Source organism: Mytilus trossulus, chromosome 8, assembly GCF_036588685.1.
Source record: "Mytilus trossulus isolate FHL-02 chromosome 8, PNRI_Mtr1.1.1.hap1, whole genome shotgun sequence".
Classification (NCBI taxonomy): Eukaryota; Metazoa; Mollusca; class Bivalvia; order Mytilida; family Mytilidae; genus Mytilus; species Mytilus trossulus.
In genome coordinates, this window is record NC_086380.1 from 16,153,944 (window position 1) to 16,178,453 (window position 24,510).

Here is a 24,510-nt window from a genome sequence, read left to right on the forward strand (position 1 = left end):
TAACTCTTCAAAAACATTTATTCATTCACAAATATAATACACAATAACATTCAACAAGTTAAAAAGATTATATAGTCCTACTCTTAATACAAGGTAAAAAACTTTGAACTTGTTTTTTATCCCAGATTCTTCACACAAGCCAATAAACTTTTACTTATACACACAATGATATTCATACAAACTCTTCTTTGGGCTAGTTCTTTTCCAATAAATACAATTAACAAAATAATATGTTAAAAGTCTCCAATCTATATGTTAGTTGGGTTTAGTCTATTTTTAAATAAGAGCCCACCATGTGAGTATTTGGTGGGTTTAGTCTGTGTTTAAAATAAGCCCACCATGTGAATATCTGGTGGGTTTAGCCTGTGTTAATGGTGTCTCATGTAATAGTCTATAGCTGTAGAAAATACTGCAAATCCTGCTGCTCCAAGCATGCCAGCCTTTAGTCCAGCTAAAAATATAAGGAAAACTTAATGCTAATTTCATCGAACAAAATTTGCTAAAACACAAATATGTAGCTTATAAAAATTTTCATTGCATTCATATGAGCTATGAAATTAAAGTAAATATGTAAATCTTTTCAGAATTCTAAAACAAACATGTAAGCAAGCAAGGGCCCAGCTTGCAATTTTTTCAATGAAACACAAATTATGATGCACTCTAAGCAGATGTCACTTTTCATGTGTTTTACAACCAGTAATAAATTCAGGATGTGTTCCAAATCTGATTTTTTTTTTAACAAAACTAACTTTTTACAACATTTATTTGCCTTATATTTTATTTTATTTACCTGTTAAGAAGACAACTGAGACAAGTGCCTCTGCTTTTACCCCCACATTTGGAATAGCAAATTATACTATGTATTATTAATTTTATGTTGTTATCCTTGTATAAAAAAAAACTAAAAATACCTTTGAACTATTTCGAAATTAAACAGCAACTCTGATTCTGTACCATCAATTTGCAAAATGCATATTTTACCCACATCTTATTTTTTGTTGAAATAATTATGTAAATTTGTAAAAATTGTAATGATTGTACGCCTATCTCTTTCAAGTTTTTTCACAAAATTCAATTTTGATTATCATTACTATTGTTTCTATCACCAAGACTTTATTCTTACCCCTTAAACCTAAAACACCTCCAACTATTCCTCCTGATATCGTACCATTGATTAACTCTGTCTTTCCTCGGTACTGAAAAACAAAATATTTGACTCATATTTATACAGATTAATTTGTCAAATAATTTCTTCAATGGGAAAACTGTTTTGTTGTCACGTTGGGTTGATGTGTAATCATGATCATTGACTATTACAGTGAAACCTGGCTAAACCGAACCCTGCATAAACCGAAAAACCTGTATAAACCAAACATGTTCGTAAGCACCGTCATATCAAATTGTATGCGTTGTGAACCTGATAAAACCGAACTTTGTCCAAAACCAAACAAAATCTGAAGTCCAGAAGAGGTTCGGTTTAAACAGGTTTCACTGTACCTCATATCTAATTTCATTCTCATATACATTGTGTAGAAATATCATCTACTTGAAGTACCGTCTGTGGAAGCCTATCAATATGTCTAACAAGTGAGGTATATGTAAATTTTCTGTATTTGTATGTCAACTCTTGTTTAGTGATACACATAACCTTTTTGAACAGCATGCTGCATTCCATGATTGTCTCCCTTTGTCTGATATTCATCTTCTTTTGGACATGTTTAAAGATATAATTATTGGTGGCCAACTGTACAATAATATTTGTTTATACAAGTTCATGCTCAATAAATAGTTATCATTGTAGGTACCCATGGATTGAGGAATATTTATATTTTTGTGGATATATGATGTTTAGCAAAAGTTTGCATACTGTAAGCCAATAGAAAATGTATACTTTGTTGAACTGTTAAACTCATGATTTACCTATACCCATAAAATCAACATAGAATCCACAATAGTGATTAAACATCAAGTCTTTTTTTCAAAATTCAATGTTTTGTTTTAGAGTTGTGTTTTCCTGTTCTAGTCTGTTTTTGTAAACAGTTATCTATGTGAATTTTAATGTCCTACACAGCCTAATCTGTCTCTTTGGAAATATTTTCTCTATAATAATTACTGCCTGGCCTATCCTTAATTTTTGTGGTACAAAATGTACATACAATGTACATGTGTTATACTCACTGACTCTAGGCAGCATTCTGTTCCAGCAAACATACAACCCACTAAGGCAAAGTTTTTACCATATGAAAAGAATCTAGATTTCATTTCCTTGAGTACTATCCTAGTGGTTGGTGTCTCTGTTGTCATGGTAGACATTGGATCAATACCAGCTGTAAACAGACCAAACGCTCCTCCTAGTGCAAAACCTGCATTCATAAAACAAAATATAAGACTTATTACTTAGTATTCGTATGTATATATGCATGTTGAAATGTAAAAACAAATCATATTCTTTAGCATCTTTTTGTCATTAAACTACATTGTAGCCCAAAAAATGACAGTGTAAAACCATTCAAAAGGGAAAAACAACGGTCTTATCTTTATATATATAACAAGAAACATTATGAACCACATCAACTACCATATGGTTAGTGTAAACATATTTTATTAATTATATTCAGGTACATACATAGGCATTTACATAATAATACAAGTAAAATAATTAATAGAATCCAGAAACAAGCTCTTAGCTTATATTAATCCGTTTCCTAATAAGAACATTTCATATTTTAATACTCAAAGGGTGAAATGTTATAAAAAATAACAATGTTACACTAGATGGAAAGAAGAAAAAAACATATAATAAGGTTTGTGACACACAAGAAAGAAGCAAAAAATATATACATCAGAATAACCAGATGCTCCGCAGGGCGTAGCTTTATACGACCGCAGAGGTTGAACCCTGAACGGTTGGGGCAAGTATGGACACAACATTCAAGCTGGATTCCGCTCTAAATTTGGATTGTGATTAAATAGTTGACACAGCATAGGTTTCTGACACAGAATGAATGTATTCAAATGAACTTAAAATTTTTGTTTTCTCTTAGAGCAATTCACTATGCTGTTGAATATTAATCCTCTCAAAAAAATGTTTGAAGAAATTTTCTTTTTATTTATGAAATTTCAAATGAGAAAAATTTAACCAATTTTTTATTCACATCCCCCTTTCCCTTATTCCAAAACTAATTTCAATTAAAATATTCTAATGGAGTTTGCAACAATTACTACTCATTTAAATACATGATGTAAAAAAACTGCTTGTTATCACTGAATGGTAAAGATTATTTAAATTTATCAGTTGGTAGTAAAAAGTGAATATACATTGTATATTGTATATAACAAAGATTTAAGTTGATTCTGGACAAAGAAAGATAACTCCAATTAAAAAAAATTCTTGCAGATATTTCTTGCTTACTATACTGGACAAAGAAAGATAACTCTTAATTAAAAAAAAAATTGCTATTTCACAATATTGTGAAATTAGATATTTCTTGCCATTGCACAATACTGTGCAACTGAAAAGACTTGCTATTGCACAATACTTAATATAATAATTTAAGATCCTGATTTGGACCAACTTGAAAACTGGGCCCATAATCAAAAATCTAAGTACATGTTTAGATTCAGCATATCAAAGAGGCCCAAGAATTTATTTTTTGTTAAAATCAAACTTAGTTTAATTTTGGACCCTTTGCACTTTAATTTAGACCAATTTTAAAACTGGACCAAAAATTAAGAATCTACATACACAGTTAGATTTGGCATATCAAAGAACCCCAATTATTCAATTTTTGATGAAATCAAACAATGTTTAATTTTGGACCCCGATTTGGGCCAACTTGAAAACTGGGCCAATAATCAAAAATCTAAGTACATTTTTAGATTCAGCATATCAAAGAACCCCAAGGTTTCAATTTTTGTTAAAATCAAACTAAGTTTAATTTTGGACCCTTTGGACCTTAATGTAGACCAATTTGAAAAAGGGACCAAAAATTAAGAATCTACATACACAGTTAGATTCGGCATATTAAAGAACCCCAATTATTCAATTTTGATGAAATCAAACAAAGTTTAATTTTGGACCCTTTGGGCCCCTTTTTCCTTAACTGTTGGGACCAAAACTTCCAAAATCAATACCAACCTTCCTTTTATAGTCATAAACCTTGTGTTTAAATTTCATAGATTTCTATTCACTTATACTAACGCTATGGTGCGAAAACCAAGAAAAATGCTTATTTGGGTCCCTTTTTGGCCCCTAATTCCTAAACTGTTGGGACCGAAACTCCCAAAATCAATACCAACCTTCGTTTTGTGGTCATAAACATTGTGTTTAAATTTCATTGATTTCTATTTACTTTAACTACAGTTATTGTGCGAAAACCAAGAATAATGCTTATTTGGGCCCTTTTTTGGCCCTTAATTCCTAAACTGTTGAAAATAAAACTCCCAAAATCAATCCCAACCTTTATTTTGTGGTCATAAACCTTGTGTCAAAATTTCATAGATTTCTATTAACTTAAACTAAAGTTATAGTGCGAAAACCAAGAAAATGCTTATTTGGGCCCTTTTTGGCCCCTAATTCCTAAAATGTTGGGACCAAAACTCCCAAAATCAATACCAGCCTTCCTTTTATGGTCATAAACCTTGTGTTAAAATTTCATAGATTTCTATTCACTTTTACTAAAGTTAGAGTGCGAAAACTAAAAGTATTCGGATGACGACGACGACGCCAACGTGATAGCAATATACGACGAAAATTTTTTAAAAATTTGCGGTCGTATAATAAAATGTATGTTTCTGAACGGACACAACTATAGATATAAGTATTACTTGTTGAACAAGATGTGTGCTATCATATGACAAATCTTTTGCTACTGAGTATAAATGTTTGAACTGCCAAGAATATTTCGATTTTTGTTCGTAGCTGAAGTCCGTTGTACCGTGTAGCAAGATTTCTTCTGACAAAAAATGTATTATATTGATATTATAAAAATGCTGTTCACGCATAATGTGAAAACGGGGGCAGTGCAACAAGTAGTGTGCTGTAGTTTCTATAGCACCACATAAACAAAGTGGCGAATCCACTATATTTTTAACAAAAAGATGATGATTTAGAGAACTGCATTGCATACGAAGTCTTGAGTGATAAATTTGACCTAATCGCTTACCAATGTAATAATAATTTGGAGGTTTAATCGCCCGAGACTGGACACAATTCCTGAATGCCCCCATCGAAGTACTGGTCTTAGAATTCTCAGGGAGGAGATTCCATGAACGTACAGTTGCCGGTAAAAAATAATAAGAATACAGGGTTGTTCTTGTTCGAACAGGGGGGATTAGGGACGAGTTTCTCGTATTATGATAATGTATGGCTGCATGGGACTCTGGAACTAAGGTTGATAAATATTCCGGAGTAATATTATTTTTCATCTTGTAAAAATAAATTAACCTGTGGGCCTCCCTTCGATCTTTAAGCTTTTCCCAACCCGTTTCGAGATATAATCTCTCTAGGGACACCAACCTAGTACCCCCAGTTACGATCCTGGCAGCCTCTGTTTGCACTTTTTCAATCTTATCAATCAAAAGATGTGTGTTGTTGTCCCAGATGACATCAGCATATTCTAATAATGGTCTTATATATGTTAGGTATATTGTCTCGAGTGTCCGTCTGTCAAGGATAAATTTAAATTTTCGAAGAACATTCAGTCGTTTGTATGCCTTTTCGGTTATTACATCAATATGTTTGTGCCAAGTGCCATCGTTTGAAATATGTAATCCAAGGTGTTTATGGGTTGATACCTCAGTTACAGTTACGTTGTCCATGTTAAGTTTTGGATGATCAGGTTTGTTAAGTTTCCGTGAAATTGTCATAGTCTCGGTTTTCTGAGGGTTAAAGGTTACTAGCCAGTCTGAAGACCATCTATGGATTTTTGCGAGATCACTATTCAAGTTGATTGCTGATTCTTGGGGGTCATCTACTATCAAATATAAACTTGTATCATCAGCAAACAACTTAATAGAAGACTGTATATCAGATATGATATCGTTAATAAATATCAAAAATAAAAGAGGACCCAGGATCGACCCCTGGGGTACCCCAGCCATTATATTACCCCACTCGGATGATACACTATTAATTACAACCCTTTGCTTTCTATCAGATAGATAATTTTGTACCCATGCCAAAACAGAACCTTTAATGCCAATAGCTTCTAATTTCCGTAACAACCCCTTATGCCAAACTCTGTCAAATGCCTTACTTATATCACAAAAAATTACTCTAATTTCTTTCCCGTCATCTAATGCCTTCCCAAACTCATTTGTAATATTCAGCAATTGATTAATGGCTGAGTCCCCTTGGGTGAATCCTGATTGGTTGGGTGTGATTATCTGGTTAGCTATTAGATAGTTATGAATATGCTTAAAAACACATCTTTCCATGACTTTTCCGATAACGCTTATCAATGATATCGGTCTATAGTTTCTATAGTCACTTGGAGAGTCCTTCTTAAATACAGGGGTAACATTAGCACATTTCCAGTCGGAAGGAAATTAGCCGACTGATAAAGATAGGTTAAATAACCTGCACAAAGGATATTTCATAATTCCATATGCTTCTTTTAGAAGTCGTGGGCTTATACGATCTGGTCCCGATGCTTTTGATACATTTTTTACATCCAAAATCTTCAAAATGTCTACTACCTCGTTCTCAGATATTATCATATCACCGAGTCCGTCTGTTCGTGTGTCAGGTATGTCTGGAAGGTGTGTATTAGAGTCATCAAGATTTGATTGACCACAAAAATAATCATTAAATATTTTTGCCTTTTTTGTATCTTCACAGATCAGATCATCATCTATCTGTAAAGGGGGAATGCTGCGACTGTCGCTGGAGTCACATTTCATCAAAGATTTAATAAGACTCCAATATTGTTTGCCACCATGAGTTTCAGATATAATTTTGGTTGACAATTTTGAAAAATAATCAGTTTTAGAGTTTAAAACTAGTTTATTACACTTATTCCTAACTAATCGAAATTTTGTCCAGTCCGGAGCTGAATTTGTTTTTTTTGGCTCTTTTATGGATACGATTTTTTTTACCATATGGTTGCTTTCTTATATTCAACCTTCTCTTTTTACAACAGAATATCGAAATATTAAACTAGACTCTCCTGACCTGGCTCGATAATTTAACACTGGTTTTTACTGTTTACCGACATAATCGATCAAACTTATTCATGATCTTTTGTTTGATCAAAGTTGACCTTATTTGAAATAAAAGGACCGGATTGGTTGTTTAATTCCTATTAGGACGTCACCTTGGGGCATGCTTTGAATCACATGCTAAAAATATTCCAAATTTGAATACAACTTGACCAGTTCTCGATAATGTTATAAAAACTTCAGAAATAAAATAAAATAAGAACTACAAAATGTATGATCATGATGACTATTTGATATGGGGTCGAAGTCCCCAATAACAGTAGAAAAATCAATAAAAAAAATTTTTTTTTTTAAATTAGGAAAATTTTCCCGAAATTTTCATTGTACTAATGAACTCAAAATCGTTCAATTTTTTTTTATGTCATGTTTTGAATTCCCGCATCTGCGCAGAAATCTACAATGTACTTCCTTTTTCCGGTCTCGTTTGTATGAAACTTTGAGTAAAATATATATTTGTCAGTCTAGTATAAAATAGGAAGGAACTCAATACCAATTTCATTTTTAATAACTCCTGATGATGATAGCGTTTCTTTGTTTACATTGCAAATGACGTCATAACTTAAATAATGTCACAACTAAAATCCCTAACAACAGAACCAAAATCGGAAACATTACGGTATTTCCGTTCCTTTTTTTTAACAAATATTTAAGTTACAAAAAAATAATTCATACAGTCTTCGTCCCCATTTACAGGTAATGCCTGCCTCATATTAAAATTAACATTTTACTGATAATTGGCATTTAAATTTTACTAAAATGGTAATATATTCACAAAAATTCATAGATTCTAAATTTGATTTAAATGTGTTTTGATTGGAAAATATTTGTTCCGTAAAAAATGTTCATTATTCCTCACACTGCACACAAACATTGCAGTACTATGGCTCATCAGTGACATATGAAACATCCAAACCGGAATATGCATGAAAGGACAAGCAAGATTACCCAAAATATATTGTTTACATAAAATGGCACCAAGTCAAGTGAAAATATGAAGGGGCTCTAGGGGGGACAAAACATGATGTTACAGACACACTGGTTTGAATATTACTGTAGGAATCACATCATTTGAATTGTAAATGAATTTATAATCGATCCATATTATTTCAAACTACTAAATATTTAATTCAAGTTTTTTTTTAAACCAGATTCCAAGAGCAATCTTTCCAACTTCAATTCACCACTGTCGATTCATCGTCTGCTATTAATTTCCAGTTAAGTTAAGATCATGCAAAATGTATATTTCCTGTAAAAATCCTTTTAAGGTACATGTATAAAAACAAAAAATATTTTACATGTTTTAATTCAAAAGTGTTTTATTTTCATTAAAAAAATCATTTCTGTAGCGTGTTATCGAGCACTGGTTGTTATCAAGCACTGGTCAGGTGAGTCTACATTTTGTAATCATCAATGTTGCAATGGGAGCAAACATGATTTTGGGCCAATGGCCCCTGATTCACTGATTCTGTCATGACTGTAGCATGTGTAGCTCATAGGTCCTTATATTTTTTGACCATTTGAATTATCAGATGGACCTAATAATTTGTTTTATATTTTTTTTTAATGTCATATGAAAATTTGTAAAAATGAAGAAAAAAGGTTTGGTGACCTTGTACTTAGTCATGTTTATGATGTTATTGTTAGCACATTTTGCTGTAGTTTTATTTCTTCACAATTTGTCTCCATCGCACAGGAAAGACCAGCTTATATCATGATAAATCAAAATCTTCAATATATCAAATTATACCTGCAACACAACTTGCGGAGGCTCTGAATGAACAACTTTCAAAAAATGCAGTAATGAATACTTCTTCTTTTGATTTTGGCATCTGAGGAGCAGTACCAAACGGCATAAAGAAGTTTCTAGGCTTCTTCTTTTCACCAATAACATTATCTACTATAAAACTAAAATTTTGAACGTCATTTGGAGTTAAAACTGGAATATTATAACTTCCAGTGTCCGTCGACATGGGCGCAGCCATGACAGTTATTGCATAAACTCAAGACCGTCTTGGCTGTGGACATGATAATTATCCGAAATTATATATTAGGCACTGGCGGCCTAACATTCTCCCGAATGGCAAAATGATACTAAGAACAATAGAAATGAAATCAAGGGACTACTGCCACCTAATCCACATGAAAAGAATGAACATTACTAATGCCTAGCTAGTGCGTGGAGTTAGGGGGTATATCTCTGTGTATGGTCAAGCCAGTATCCGATATCTAAAATCTTAAAAGTAGTACGCCATATCAGAGACATATATACACATGTGTATATATGTCTCTGGCCATATGAACATTATTAAACTAATCAAAATAATACTGCTATAACATCAAAGTCATGATTTCAGATTTTATAAATTTTCATCTTATAAGAACATTTAGTTACCTTGATATTACGATTCTCACACTAAAAGAACATGCCGCGAGTAATTATATTATATCTTGGCAGTTGAAATTAACGATGGGCGTCAAGTTGGTTACCTATTCCCTATTCGTTACCTATTCCCTATTCCCTATTCTTTACCTATTCGTTACCTATTCCCTATTCCCTATTCGTTGCCTATTCGTTACCTATTCCCTCTTCCCTATTCGTTGCCTATTCGTTACCTATTCCCTATTCCCTATTCGTTACCTATTCGTTACCTATTCCCTATTCCCTATTCGTTACCTATTCGTTACCTATTCCCTATTCCCTATTCGTTACCTATTCGTTACCTATTCCCTATTCGTTACCTATTCGTTACCTATTCGTTACCTATTCGTTACTTATTTGATTTTTAATATCCTTCCCCTTTTTTAATTATGGCATGGAATAGTTTAATATGGCTGCCGTTACCATGGAAACGGCACAATTGTGAAAAAAAAATATTTTTGGTTTTTGGTGAACTGTTTGGATATGCTTCAACTCAGAATCATCATATTTTAAAACAATGTAGGTGCCCACTATATACAGGTGTTGGATGATTTTGGCGATCAGTGGGCTACTATGTTGCCATGGAAACTACACCAAAATTTTAAAAATTCTCAAAATGCTCAAAACTTCATGAAACTTCACAGTAATGATGAGCAACATTGGTAGATGTGGCATTTGGAGTTGGAATTTCCAAAATAGGTCTTGTTACCATGGAAACAATCCAAAAAGGTCAAACATTTCAAAAATAAAAATTTTGAGTAAACTGGATGAAACTTTACAGGAATGGTAACTGGCATAGGCAGAGTTGGATTTTGAAATTAGAATTTTCAAAATGGCCGCCCTTACCATGGAAACAGCAAAAATATCCAAAATTTCAAAATGTTCAAACTGAATGAAACTTTGCAAAAATGTTACTAGACATCTGTAGATGCTCTCTTTGACTTTGGAATTGTCAAAATGGCTGCCGCTCACCTGGTAATAGGGGGGAGGGTGCCATCCGTTATTGCTAGCAATTACAAATCTAGTTGTTAATACTCTTACATATGGTAATAGTTCTAAATTTGTTGAGGTAAAATGATCTTTTTATGACCTATTTATATGTGTTTGTGCTCAACCGATCCTTTTATTTCATGTTCGATACGCATTTGTTCCTTATTTGTTTTTTATACGTTCTACCTTTTAACTGCTTTATGTCCGTATGTTTGAAGATGGATCTTGGTTCGACGGGATGAAATCACCGTGTTAGCGCTTGCATAAAAAGAAGATGTGGTATGATTTCCAATGAGACAACACTCCACATTAGACCAAAATGACACAGAAATTATCAACTATAGTTCACTGTACGGCCTTCACCAATGAGCATAGCCCAAACCGTGTAGTCACCTATGAAAGGCCCAGACATGACAACCTCATACAATTTAAACAACAAAACTGACGGCCGTATTTCATATACAAAAAAATAAACGGAAACATGTAACACAAAAACAAACGATAACTACTTAATTTCAGGCTCTTGTCTAGGGACAGGCACATACTAACATAATGTGGTGGAGTTAAACATGTAAGCAGGGTGTACATTGTTTTGGAGCATGCAATTACCTTGTTTAATTCGTTCCATCACTCGCTTATAATTCGCTTATAATACGTGTATCTTACGTTGCACCTTTTAAAACATGATTTTCAATTGTTTTGTTGTCTCTGGTGGAAGATTTGGGCTCTTAGAGGTGATATAACTCTATAAGTGCATTTGTATCCGTTCCAACGCTCGGAAAATACCCTGTTAGATATTCGTTACTTATTCGCTTTTAAAAAGTTTGTTGTACGTTGCACCTTTTAGAAAAGGATTTTCAATTGTGTTCATATCTCTGGTGGTAATAATTTGTTCTTACGTTTTTTGATTGAGTTAAGTCTGCCAATTGATATTTTATCGTATATTTTTCTATGTTGTGATGTTATGCTACTGTTTCAGAAAAAGGGAGAAGGTTTGGATCCATTAAAACGTTTAATCCCGCTGCAAATGTTTGCACCTGTCCTAAGTCAGGAATCTGATGTACAGTAGTTGTCGTTTGTTTATGTAATATATACGTGTTTCTCGTTTTGTTTATATAGATTAGACCGTTGGTTTTCCCGTTTGAATGGTTTTACACTAGTAATTTTGGGGCCCTTTATAGCTTGTTGTTCGGTGTGAGCCAAGGCTCCGTGTTGAAGGCCGTACTTTAACCTATAATGGTTTACTTTTAAAATTGTTATTTGGATGGAGAGTTGTCTCATTGGCACTCAAACCACATCTTCCTATATCTATTATAGATGAAATACCTCTATTAGCGCGTATGTACCCGTTCCAGCGCTCAGATACAACCCTGCTACTTATTCGTTCCTTATTTGCTTTTAATGCACGAGGTATACGTTGCACCTTGAAATAAATCGTTTTTTAATTGTGTTCATGTCTCTGGTGGTAACAATGTGTTCTTAGAGATGAAATGACCCTATTAGAGCGTATGTACCCGTTCCAGCGCTCAGATAATACCCTGCTACTTATTCGTTCCTTATTTGCTTTTAATGCACGAGACATACGTTGCACCTTGAAATAAATCTTTTTTTAATTGTGTTCATGTCTCTGGTGGTAACAATGTGTTCTTAGAGATGAAATGACCCTAGTAGAGCGTATGTACCCGTTCCAGCGCTCAGATAATACCCTGCTACTTATTCGTTCCTTATTTGCTTTTAATGCACGAGACATACGTTGCACCTTGAAATAAATCTTTTTTTAATTGTGTTCATGTCTCTGGTGGTAACAATGTGTTCTTAGAGATGAAATGTCCCTATTAGAGCGCATGAACCCGTTCCAGCGCTCGGGTAATACCCTGATACCTATTCGTTACCTATTCACTTATAATTCGTTTGTTATACGTTGCACCTTTTAGAAAAGGATTTTAAATTGTCTCCATGTCTCTTGTGGTAACAGTGTGTTCTTAGAGATGAAATTACCCTATTAGCGCGCATGTATCCGTTCAAGCGCTCGGTTAATACCCTGTTACGTATTCGTTACCTATTCGTTACTTATTCGCTTTTAATACGTTTGTTGTACGTTGCATCTTTTAGAAAAGAATTTTCAATTAAGTTCATATCTCTGGTGTTAATAATGTGTTCTTCTGGATGAAATCCCCTTATTAGCGCATATGTACTCGTTCCAGCGCTCGGATAATACCCTGTTACTTATTCGTTCCTTATTTGCTTTTAATGCACCAGGTATACGTTGCACCTTGAAATAAATCTTTTTTTAATTGTGTTCATGTTTCTGGTGGTAACAATTTGTTCTTAGAGATGAAATGTCCCTATTAGAGCGCATGTACCCGTTCCAGCGCTTGGTTAATACCCTGTTACCTATTCGTTACCTATTTGATACCTATTCACTTATAATACGTTTGTTGTACGTTGCACCTTTTAGAAAAGGATTTTAAATTGTCTCCATGTCTCTTGTGGTAACAATGTGTTCTTAGAGATGAAATTACCCTATTAGCGCGCATGTACCCGTTCCAGCGCTTAGTAAATACCCTGTTACCTATTCGTTACCTATTCGTTACCTATTCACTTTAATACGTTTGTTGTACGTTGCACCTTTTAGAAAAAGATTTTCAATTGTGTCCGTGTCTCTGGTGGTAAGAATGTGTTCTTATAGATTAAATGACCCTATTAGCGCGCATGTACCCGTTCAAGCGCTCGGTTAATATCCTGTTACCTATTCGTTACCTATTCGTTACTTATTCGCTTTTAATACGTTTGTTGTACGTTGCATCTTTTAGAAAAGAACTTTCAATTAAGTTCATATCTCTGATGGTAATAATGTGTTCTTAGAGATGAAATACCCCTATTAGCGCATATGTACTCGTTCCAGCGCTCGGATAATACCCTGCTACTTATTCGCTCCTTATTTGCTTTTAATGCACCAGGTATACGTTGCACCTTGAAATAAATCGTTTTTTAATTGTGTTCATGTCTCTGGTGGTAACAATGTGTTCTTAGAGATGAAATGCCTTTTAGAGCGCATGTACCCGTTCCAGCGCTTGGTTAATACCCTGTTACCTATTCGTTACCTATTTGTTACCTATTCACTTATAATACGTTTGTTGTACGTTGCACCTTTTAGAAAAGGATTTCAAATTGTCTCCATGTCTCTTGTGGTAACAATGTGTACTTAGAGATGAAATTACCATATTAGCGCGCATGTACCCGTTCCAGTGCTCGGTAAATACCCTGTTACCTATTCGTTACCTATTTGTTACCTATTCACTTATAATACGTTTGTTGAATTGGTAACGAATAGGTAACAGGGTATTTACCTAGCGCTGGAATGGGTACATGCGCGCTAATAGGGTAATTTCATCTCTAAGAACAATTGTTACCACCAGAGACATGAACACAATTTAAAAACGATTTATTTCAAGGTGCAACGTATACTTCGTGCATTAAAAGCAAATCAGGAACGAATAAGTAACAGGGTATTATCTGAGCGCTGGAACGGGAACACACGCGCTAATAGGGGTATTTCATCTATAAGAACACATGATTACCACCAGAGATATGAACACAATTGAAAATACTTTTCTAAAAGGTGCAACGTACAACAAACTTTTTAAAAGCGAATAAGTAACGACTATTTAATAGGGTATTATCCGAGCTCTGGAACGGATACAAATGCACTTATAGAGTTTACCTATAAGAGCCCAAATCTTCCACCAGAGACAACAAAACAATTGAAAATCATGTTTTAAAAGGTGCAACGTAAGATACACGTATTATAAGCGAATTATAAGCGAGTGATGGAACGAATTAAACAAGGTAATTGCATGCTCCGAAACGATGTACACCCTGTTTATATGTTTAACTCCACCACATTATGTTAGTATATGCCTGTCCCTAGACAAGAGCCTGAAATTAAGTAGTTATCGTTTGTTTTTGTGTTACATATTTCCGTTTATTTTTTTGTATATGAAATACGGCCGTCAGTTTTGTTGTTTAAATTGTATGAGGTTGTCATGTCTGGGCCTTTTATAGGTGACTACACGGTTTGGGCTATGCTCATTGTTGAAGGCCGTACAGTGAACTATAGTTGATAATTTCTGTGTCATTTTGGTCTCATGTGGAGTGTTGTCTCATTGGAAATCATACCACATCTTCTTTTTATGCAAGCGCTAACACGGTGATTTCATCCCGTCGAACCAAGACCCATATTCAAACATACGGACATAAAGCAGTTAAAAGGTAGAACGTATAAAAAACAAGTAAGGAACAAATGCGTATCGAACATGAAGTAAAAGGATCGGTTGAGCACAAACACATATAAATAGGTCATAAAAAGATCATTTTACCTCAACAAATTTAGAACTATTACCATATGTAAGAGTATTAACAACTAGATTTGTAATTGCTAGCAATAACGGATGGCACCCTCCCCCTATTACCAGGTGAGCGGCAGCCATTTTGACAATTCCAAAGTCAAATAGTGCATCTACAGGTGTCTAGTAACATTTTTGCAAAGTTTTATTCAGTTTGAACATTTTGAAATTTTGGATATTTTTGCTGTTTCCATGGTTACGGCGGCCATTTTGAAAATTCTAACTTCAAAATCTAACTCTGCCTATGCCAGTAACCATTCCAGTTGCTCATCATTACTGTGAAGTTTCATGAAGTTTTGAGCATTTTGAGAATTTTGAAAATGTTGGTGTGGTTTCCATGGCAACATAGTAGTTCCAATGATCGCCAAAATCATCCAACACCTGTATATAGTGGGCACCTACATTGTTTTAAAATATGATGATTCTGAGTTGAAGCATATCCAAGCAGTTCACCAAAAACCAAAAACTGATATTTTTTTTTCACAATTGTGCCGTTTCCATGGTAGCGGCAGCCATATTAAACTATTCCATGCCATAATTAAAAAGGGGGAAGGATATTAATAATCAAATAAGTAACGAATAGGTAACGAATAGGGAATAGGTAACGAATAGGTAACGAATAGGGAATAGGGAATAGGTAACGAATAGGTAACGAATAGGGAATAGGGAATAGGGAATAGGTAACGAATAGGTAACGAATAGGGAATAGGGAATAGGGAACGAATAGGGAATAGGGAATAGGTAACCAACTTGACGCCCATGACTTGTTGTGCATACACTGGTTAGTATGGTGGAGGATACTGTTCATTCATATTTTACAGAGGATTTATTGTGTGTTTAAATGTACAGATAACATTTATCGGTCTCATCCGAGTGCTTCTAAACAGGAGGGAATTACGAAAGAACAATGAAGAAGAAGAAGAAGAAACTGGCGATATATGGGTCATTTTCAAAAAATGTCGAATTTTCAGTACACCCATGCTAATTTTTTTATTTCTAATGGAAATTTCAGTTGTAATGGTTTAAATGAAAGCTTGTCGGATTTGTGATTCAGAACATTAATAATAAACACACCTTACATCTATTTTGATAAGATTAAACTGCATTTATGACCGATTTTGGGGGTATTTGTCTGCGTACGTACAGTGTCAGAAAAACACATTTCAAATGATTTTTTTGCGATTTTCTGATCGCCTTGATATCTGCAAAAGGGACTTTTTAAGAACGTTAAATATTACTCTAACGAAAAATCGTAGCTTCTTTATCATTGTATGTAACATATTATCTACAAACTAAATTGAATCAGCGTACAGGAGGTTCATGTCTTTCCTGTTACCGCTACTTAAATCAGCCGTTAAATTTTTCTCCCTATGAATATTGAATCAGACAGTGTTGATCTCAAAAGTGCAAAGTAATCTTTACATTTAAAACGCCTCGTTTCTTGAACGACAGTGTAGAGAAAGGAAATTTCAAGACATTTAGTGAAAAAAAAAGAGCGTACTTTTTTTCATGTCTATGCTGTTACCACCAATTTTGATTAATTACACCAACAGTATACTTGTAAAAAGTGCAATAACGTGTTGGAAACCAAATTCACAATAGAAAAACATCATCACTTCACTACAGGGAGTAGTTATTTCACAACAGCAATCAAAAACGATGAAATTTGTCTATCCTGTTATGTCTATCCTGTTACTATGGTTGCTATGGTTACAGTAACAGGATAGACAATTGTAGACAAAAACGTCGTTAATTTTTTTATCTTAACATATAGGTGCAAAACGAATAAAATATTTCGTTGTTTGAACTTATCTAAAGGTTATAACGTCTTAGTCTTCCTAATAAAGCATTCGCAGGTGCAATACTGATATCGGTAACAGGATAGACAAAAAGGTAACAGGATAGACTTTTATATAGTGATATATCAGAAACGTACGTTCCTGTTACCAATGAAATACAGAGAAAAGTAAACTAACTTACGAGGGATTTACTTGATGTTGGGTTTATTTGAAAGGGTGAAAAAAGGCCGAACAATATGAATTGATATCTTAGACTTGCATTACTGATGGTAATTTTTACAACCTTTAAAAACCAATTTTTAGAGGCGTTTTTCAGTACAACCTGGAAAATGGGCAAATAATCTATTATATTACAGAATGAATATATATAGAAGTTTATTCTCTTGAAAACCATCTAATTGACGTAAAACAAGCTTAACATTTTATCTAAACCTTTTCTTAATAACCCAAAATTTCTTTTGAAAATGGTAACAGGATAGACAAAATTATGTACCACCGATCAAAAAATGTTTCAACATATTCTTGTTTGACATCATTAAGATTGCATCTTTAAATATGTTGTTCTTAAAGTACTGTTTGTTTTGATTTGCTTATGTAGAGGGTTGTTTGAAAAAGTAACTTTTAATAAATTTTTTAATTTCAAAATTCGACATTTTTTGAAAATGACCCATATACTAGCTGTTACCCGCAAAAAAGTAACAATGCAGAGAAAAAAAATATTGTTACTACCGAGACTAATCACAGATTGAAACGCATTTCCAGACTGGGAACCGATTTCATTCCATTTCTTTTTCATGTTACAAACGCATATTTCGGTAGTTAGTCTCTGAAGTAGCAATACTTATATCTTATTTGTTACTTTTACAAGCTAATCGTAGCCGGTGCCTATATAATAACATGTATAATGGGTAGGACTAATACCTATTTACTAGGTTGTTTTTCTCAGATAAAAAAAGTATGATTAACTCCTTCCAACTCAGATCTTGCGGTTAAAATTATAGGTATAGATAGAAAAAACAATAAACAAAAATAAAATGGTCATAGAGTTAAGTGTTCAGTTTTGAAACGGCTTGTTATATTAAAAAGTAAAATAAGTTATGCAAGATACAAATGAAAAGTCCCACTGCAACAACAGTAGCCATATTATAGCATTAAGCTCAACTTTCAACTGATAAATCGGTGTAGAACCAAACAAACACAAAAAAGCAGTAATACACGCTGAATTTATACATTTTACAACCGTGAATGTTTTAGTCCCGAACCCGGCAATAAAAAGCCATTACAAATATTAAGGATATGCACACTAATCAAATGACTTGGCAGATTCCAATGTTCAGAGATAAGCACGATAGACACCCCTTTTGTCTTTACCTTGACCGAAGTTTCACCAGAAGCGACCGAATATAATTCAAATTTGTGTATACCGTGCATGCTCTGAATATCCTAGGATTTTTATTTTGTATTGTTAATATGTATGTTTATCAAAAACCTGTCAGCAAAACAATCTTATTATTGCATTCAATGTAAACTACTGTAACATTAAACAGGCAAATTAACTGCTAATGATAGCTTTGGAATAGTATGTATACACATGGTATAATAGTAATAGCTAAATATTATTTCTATATTTTGGTTTTATAAATGATTGAGGATTGATGTCCTTAAAACAACAACACTGTTCAGTAGTTTTCGTTTGTTGATCATGTTGATGTGGGTCATGAGTGGTTCTCGTTTTCCATTTTAATATAGATAAGACTTGGTTTTCCTGTTTAAATTGTTTTACATTAGTCATTTTGGGGCCCTTTACAGCTTGCTGTTAGGTGTGAGCCAAGGCTCAGTGTTGAAGGCTGTACTTTGATCAATATAATGGTTTATTTTTATACAAATTATGACTTGGATGGAGAGTTGTCTCATTGGCTTATATACCACATCTTCTTTTATATCTATTTGCACAAAGCACAGCCAAAGCCGACTTAGATCAATACAGTGCGCACATAAAACAGCCAAAACAGATGAAGATAAAATTGAGAATGGAAATGGGGAAGATAGTTTAGCGATAAGTGAACACAGCAGTGGTCCATGCAGTTTAATCACTTATGTGGCTTAGAGTTCATTATTGTGATAAACAAATGTTGCAAATTTATGACATGGTAGAAAATAATTTGCGAAGCGTGATTTTCAGGTACATTTAATTTAAGTACATTAGGAAAAAAATATTATATTGAACCCAAGTATCATAATTAATCGGAACAAACAATGTGATAATTTCTTGATAGTTTATCAATCGCGCCTTTTAGATTGATGATATCAATTGTACATATCGTATACTTTTTTATTGTTATATGAGAGTTTTCCGAATTTAAGTGTTCAGAAATCACAATATTCATTTAGCAAATCTGATAACCGAACTCTGATCACGAAATTGGATTTGTTTCATTGTCTACTCATAGGTCATATTAATTACCGTTTAAATGATTCATCTACCTAAAGAGAACCTATGGTTAAAAAAAATTGAAACGATACCTTTGATTACTTTTTAAAAATTACGTCACTCCAGAGGTATGAAAAGGGTGTACTTTGAGAATGTCAATGTCAAGAATTAGGTGATGAATTTCACTTTCTTTTGAATTGTAGATCCCTAGACGACTCAAGAAAACTGTTTTTGGATAACTGTTATTGTAACAGAGTAAATATAATTAAATTTTGTAAATTATTACAAATAACACATAGAAATAAGTTAAAAAATATATGCAAATTTATAATGGTTATAAATTCAGTAGCAGGTCTTCCGGGTTAGCCTTTGTCTATTTGTTTTTCTATTATAATAACTTCTGGTATATATATATATTTATATATTAAATAGTAATTGTAACATTCCTGTCTTGTCATGTGCACACTTTATTTTGTATACGATGTATTAATATTTCATTCTTTGTACCAATGTGTATACAGTGGTTTTAAAGAATAAAATTGTCTTGTCTTGAGAAAAACATAACTGACTTCATCAACAGAAACAGAAAACAAATTATTTTTTGTGGTTTTACAAGATTTGCATTTACCAACTGATAACCAGATACTTTTCTGTTAGTTGCTGTTGACATTGAACTAGATTTTAATAACTGCCAGTGCATTAAGTTTGTACGTGGTGTCTTTGGCATGGTGCCTTTGGTATTTGTTCTTTTGCTTTATATCGATCTGATGAGTTATAAGACCTTTTCCACTGATTTGTATAGTTTGTTATTATTTTATACCACTTTCTAGAGTAGATAGATACCAAAGTCTAGGATTATAATTTAATACGCCATATACGCGTTTCGTCTCCAAAAGACTCATCTGTGACGCTCGAATCAAAAAATGTTATAGGGCCAAATAAAGTACAAAGTTGAAGAGCATTGAGGACCAAAAATTCCAAAAAGTTTTGCCAAATACGACTGAGGTAATATATACGGGGCGCCGAATGGGACTCTTGTGGTTTTGTACAAAATTAAATTCTGTCATAACAAAATCATTTTTGTCTTACAAAACTATGTGCTACAGACTTGTTTTGTGAGAACTTCAATTTTGTGATGACAAAATTCATTTGTGTAGACAAAATTCATTTTTGTCATGACAAAATTCATTTTTGTAGACAAAATTCATATTTGTCATGACAAAAGTCAATTTTGTCTTAAAGGTATGCAAATATAAACATATTTGCATACAAAATTGACTTTTGTTACCTGATATGGAAATTAAATCACAAAAGTCAATTGTGTACGGTAAGATTCAATTTTGTGAGACAAAATTGACTTTTGTGAAACAAAATTAACTTTTGTGAGACAAAATTGACTTTTGTGAGACAAAATTGACTTTTGTGAGACAAAATTCAATTTTGTCATTTTTGTTGAGACAAAATTCAATTTTGTCATTTTTGTTGAGACAAAATTCAATTTTGTCATTTTTGTTGAGACAAAAGTCAATTTTGTTAATTTTGTTGAGACAAAAGTCAATTTTGTAAATTTTGTTGAGACAAAAGTCAATTTTGTTAATTTTGTTAAGACAAAAGTCAATTTTGTCAATTTTGTTGAGACAAAAGTCAATTTTGTCAATTTTGTTGAGACAAAAGTCAATTTTGTGACGACAAAATTCATTTTTGTGATGACAAAATTCAATTTTGTAACAACAAAATTGACTTTTGTAACAACAAAATTGACTTTTATGAGACAAAATTGACTTTTGTGAGACAAAATTGACTTTCGTGAGACAAAAATCAATTTTGTTGAGACAAAATTCAATTTTGTTAATTTTGTTGAGACAAAATTCAATTTTGTCAATTTTGTTGAGACAAAATTCAATTTTGTCAATTTTGTTGAGACAAAATTCAATTTTGTTATAATTTTGTTGAGACAAAATTCAATTTTGTTGAGACAAAATTCAATTTTGTCAATTTTGTTGAGACAAAAGTCAATTTTGTCAATTTTGTTGAGACAAAAGTCAATTTTGTGTCCCAAAAGTCAATTTTGTGTAACAAAAGTAATTTTTGTGTAACAAAAGTAATTTTTGTGTAACAAAAGTAATTTTTGTGTAACAAAAGTCGATTTTGTATGCAAATTAGTTCACAGAAACCAAACTAAACTAATTTAAATACAAAATTGACTTTTGTCGCTCAATTTTCAAATTATGTAACAAAAGTCAAGTCTGTGTAACAAAAATGAATTTTGTCATGACAAAAGTGACTTTTGTCCGCCGATAGATAATTTTGTATGACAAAATTTCAAATTTGTAGTATGATACAAATTTTGTTAAACTGAACTCATTTTTGTTGAACAAAAGTCACTTTCGTCCGTACAAAATTGAATTTTGAGTACAAAACCACAAGAGTCCCATTCGGCGCCCCGTAATATATGCCGTACGTTGTGTCTTTGATAGTTGTACTTTTGCTTTATATCGTTCTGATGAGTTATGAGACCCTTTCAACTGATTTATAAAGTTTGTTATTATTTTATAACACTTTCCAAGTTAGTTAAGGTGCGAGGCACTGCAGTGATTGTCATTTATTGTTGGATATATTGTTTTCTCGGTTATTGTTGTGTACATAAAAACATTACAGCATTTTGATATTGTAATGAAAGACGTTTATTATTAATTACTAATCTCATTTTCTACTTGTTTTTGAAGGACAGACTGAGAAATAAAGATATTATTAGTCCTGGATTTCTCTTGTTCGGCTGTTTTGTGTGCAGGATATAAGATGTACGTTTCCACGTCCAGTCGGAACGGGGACGTTAAATCCGATGCCTCGTGTAAGATTGATAGTTATCAAAGGCTTATAATTTGATACGCAAGACGCGCTTTTCGTCTACATAAGACTCATCAGTGACGCTTAGATCAAACTAGTTAGAAAGCCAAACAAGTATAAAGTTGAAGAGCATGAAGGACACAATATTCCATGAAGTGTGCCAAATACGGCTGAGGTAATATATGCCTTGGATAAGAAAATCCTTATTGTTTCGAATAATTCATACTTTTGCAAACAGTTAATTTATAAAAAAAAAAATTACCATATAATTGATTTCATATCAACACCGAAATGCTGACTATAAGCCTGGTGATGCCCTTGACGCCACACCCTCCTCAAGTTAACGAACTCTTGCAACAATTTTTTATAGGTGTCCGTAATGGATATGTCTTAAATCCAACCTTTCTAATGTATCGTTTCCAATGTCTATCTAAAACTCCAACCCTTCATTACGATCGACCTATCTTTCATAACCTACCTTGTACGAGTATTTATGGTTATTATTTTCTCGTCCTGGATATACATGAACTCAATTACGGGGCGTAAAGCAAGCAACAATCAACCAATTATGTGTACCGCTCAATTAAACAGACTTTATTGTGATGTTACACTATTGTTTCAGATCCGGATGACGGTTTTGTACCACTAAAACGTTTAAACCCGCTGGAATTATTTGCACCTGTTGTAAGTCAGAAATCTGATGTTCTGTAGTTGTAGTTTGTTGATGTGGTTCATTGATATGGTTAAATTTATAAATTAACTGTTTACGAGAAATTTAATTTTTTGAAGTACTAAGGTTTTTCTACCTCAGGCATAGATTACCTTAGCTGTATTTGGCAACACTTTTAGGAATTTTGGTCCTCAATGCTCTTCAACTTCGTACTTTATTTTTTGGATTTGAACGTCACTGATGAGTCTTTTGTAGACGAAACGCGCGTCTGGCGTATATACAAAATTTAGTCCTGGTATCTATGATGAGTTTATACATAAGATCTCATAAGTGTTTCTCGTTTCTCGTTATTTTTTTTTTACCGTTGGTTTTCCCGTTTGAATGATTTTACACAAGTAATGTTGGGTCCTTCATAGCTTGCTGTCTGGTGTGAGACAAAACTCCGAGTTGAAAGCCGTACCTTGACCGATAATGGTTTACTTTTATAAATTGTGACTTGGATGGAGAGTTGTCTCATTGGCACTCATACAATTTCTTCCTATATCTATATAAGGAACAGTTCCGAAGGAATATCGATCATCATCCTTTTAAAACTAAATTTGTTCCACTTTATTTCATGATTTCAATTAATTGCATTTCAAAGGTTATACAGAATCATAGCAATTACTGTACAAACAATTTAGTTGTAATGTCAGTTAAGGTTTCGTCTATGCTTTTTCATGGACAATTAATATAATGTTGCCAATTTTGTGTATACCTTTTGTACCGGCAGACATAAAATACCTACAAGTACTAACACACTCATTTACCTCGATATTGTGTTTGTAATTTCATCTGCTCAGTACTTACAAATATCCATTACAATGATCTGTAAAACTACACCATAGATCTTGTTTTAACAATACATAAGTAATTAAAGCATTAACTCTTATTACATTGTATTACTTAATTCCCCGTTTCATAATCTAATGCAGTCTGTGTAATATTTCCAAAAGCGTAAACCACAATGTTTTAATTTGTTTAATTAGTTTTCAAAGGTACCAGGATTATAATTTAGTACACCAGACGCGCGTTTCGTCTACATAAGACTCATCAGTGACGCTCATATCAAAATATTTATAAAGCCAAACAAATACAATTTAAAGTTGAAGAGCATAGAGGACCCACAATTCCAAAAAGTTGTGCCATATACGGCTAAGGTAATTTATAGATATAGGAAGATGTGGTGTGAGTGCCAATGAGACAACTCTCGATCCAAATAACAATTTAAAAAGTAAACCATTATAGGTTAAAGTACGGCCTTCAACACGGAGCCTTGGCTCACACCGAACAACAAGCTATACAGGGCCCCAAAATTACTAGTGTAAAACCATTCAAACGGAAAACCAACGGTCTAATCTATATAAACAAAACGAGAAACGAGAAACACGTATATATTACATAAACAAACTACTGTACATCAGATTCCTGACTTTGGACAGGTGCAAACATTTGCAGCGGGATTAAACGTTTTAATGGATCCAAACCTTCTCCCTTTTTCTAAAACAATAGCATAACATCACAATTTTTATAGAAAAACATACGATAAAATATCAATTGGCAGACTTAACTCAATCAAAAAACGTATGATTACACAATGAACGAATAAATTTGATCTGCGATATGCCTGGAATAAGAAAATCCTCGTTTTTCGAAAAATTCAAAGTTTTGTAAACTAAAACGTTCTA

At 33.1% G+C, this 24,510-nt stretch overlaps 1 protein-coding gene across 1 annotated transcript; it reads right to left on the reverse strand.

The window, feature by feature from the left end:
* Nucleotides 1-4: 4 nt before the first annotated feature.
* Nucleotides 5-9,232, reverse strand: LOC134680612 (mitochondrial import inner membrane translocase subunit Tim22-like). Its single transcript, XM_063539721.1, has 4 exons — nt 8,969-9,232; nt 2,179-2,363; nt 1,124-1,196; nt 5-451 (listed from the first exon to the last, which is right to left on the reverse strand). The coding sequence occupies exons 1-4, from the start codon at nt 9,201-9,203 to the stop codon at nt 369-371; spliced, it is 576 nt and encodes a 191-aa protein (XP_063395791.1). The 5' UTR covers nt 9,204-9,232; the 3' UTR covers nt 5-368.
* Nucleotides 9,233-24,510: the final 15,278 nt, after the last annotated feature.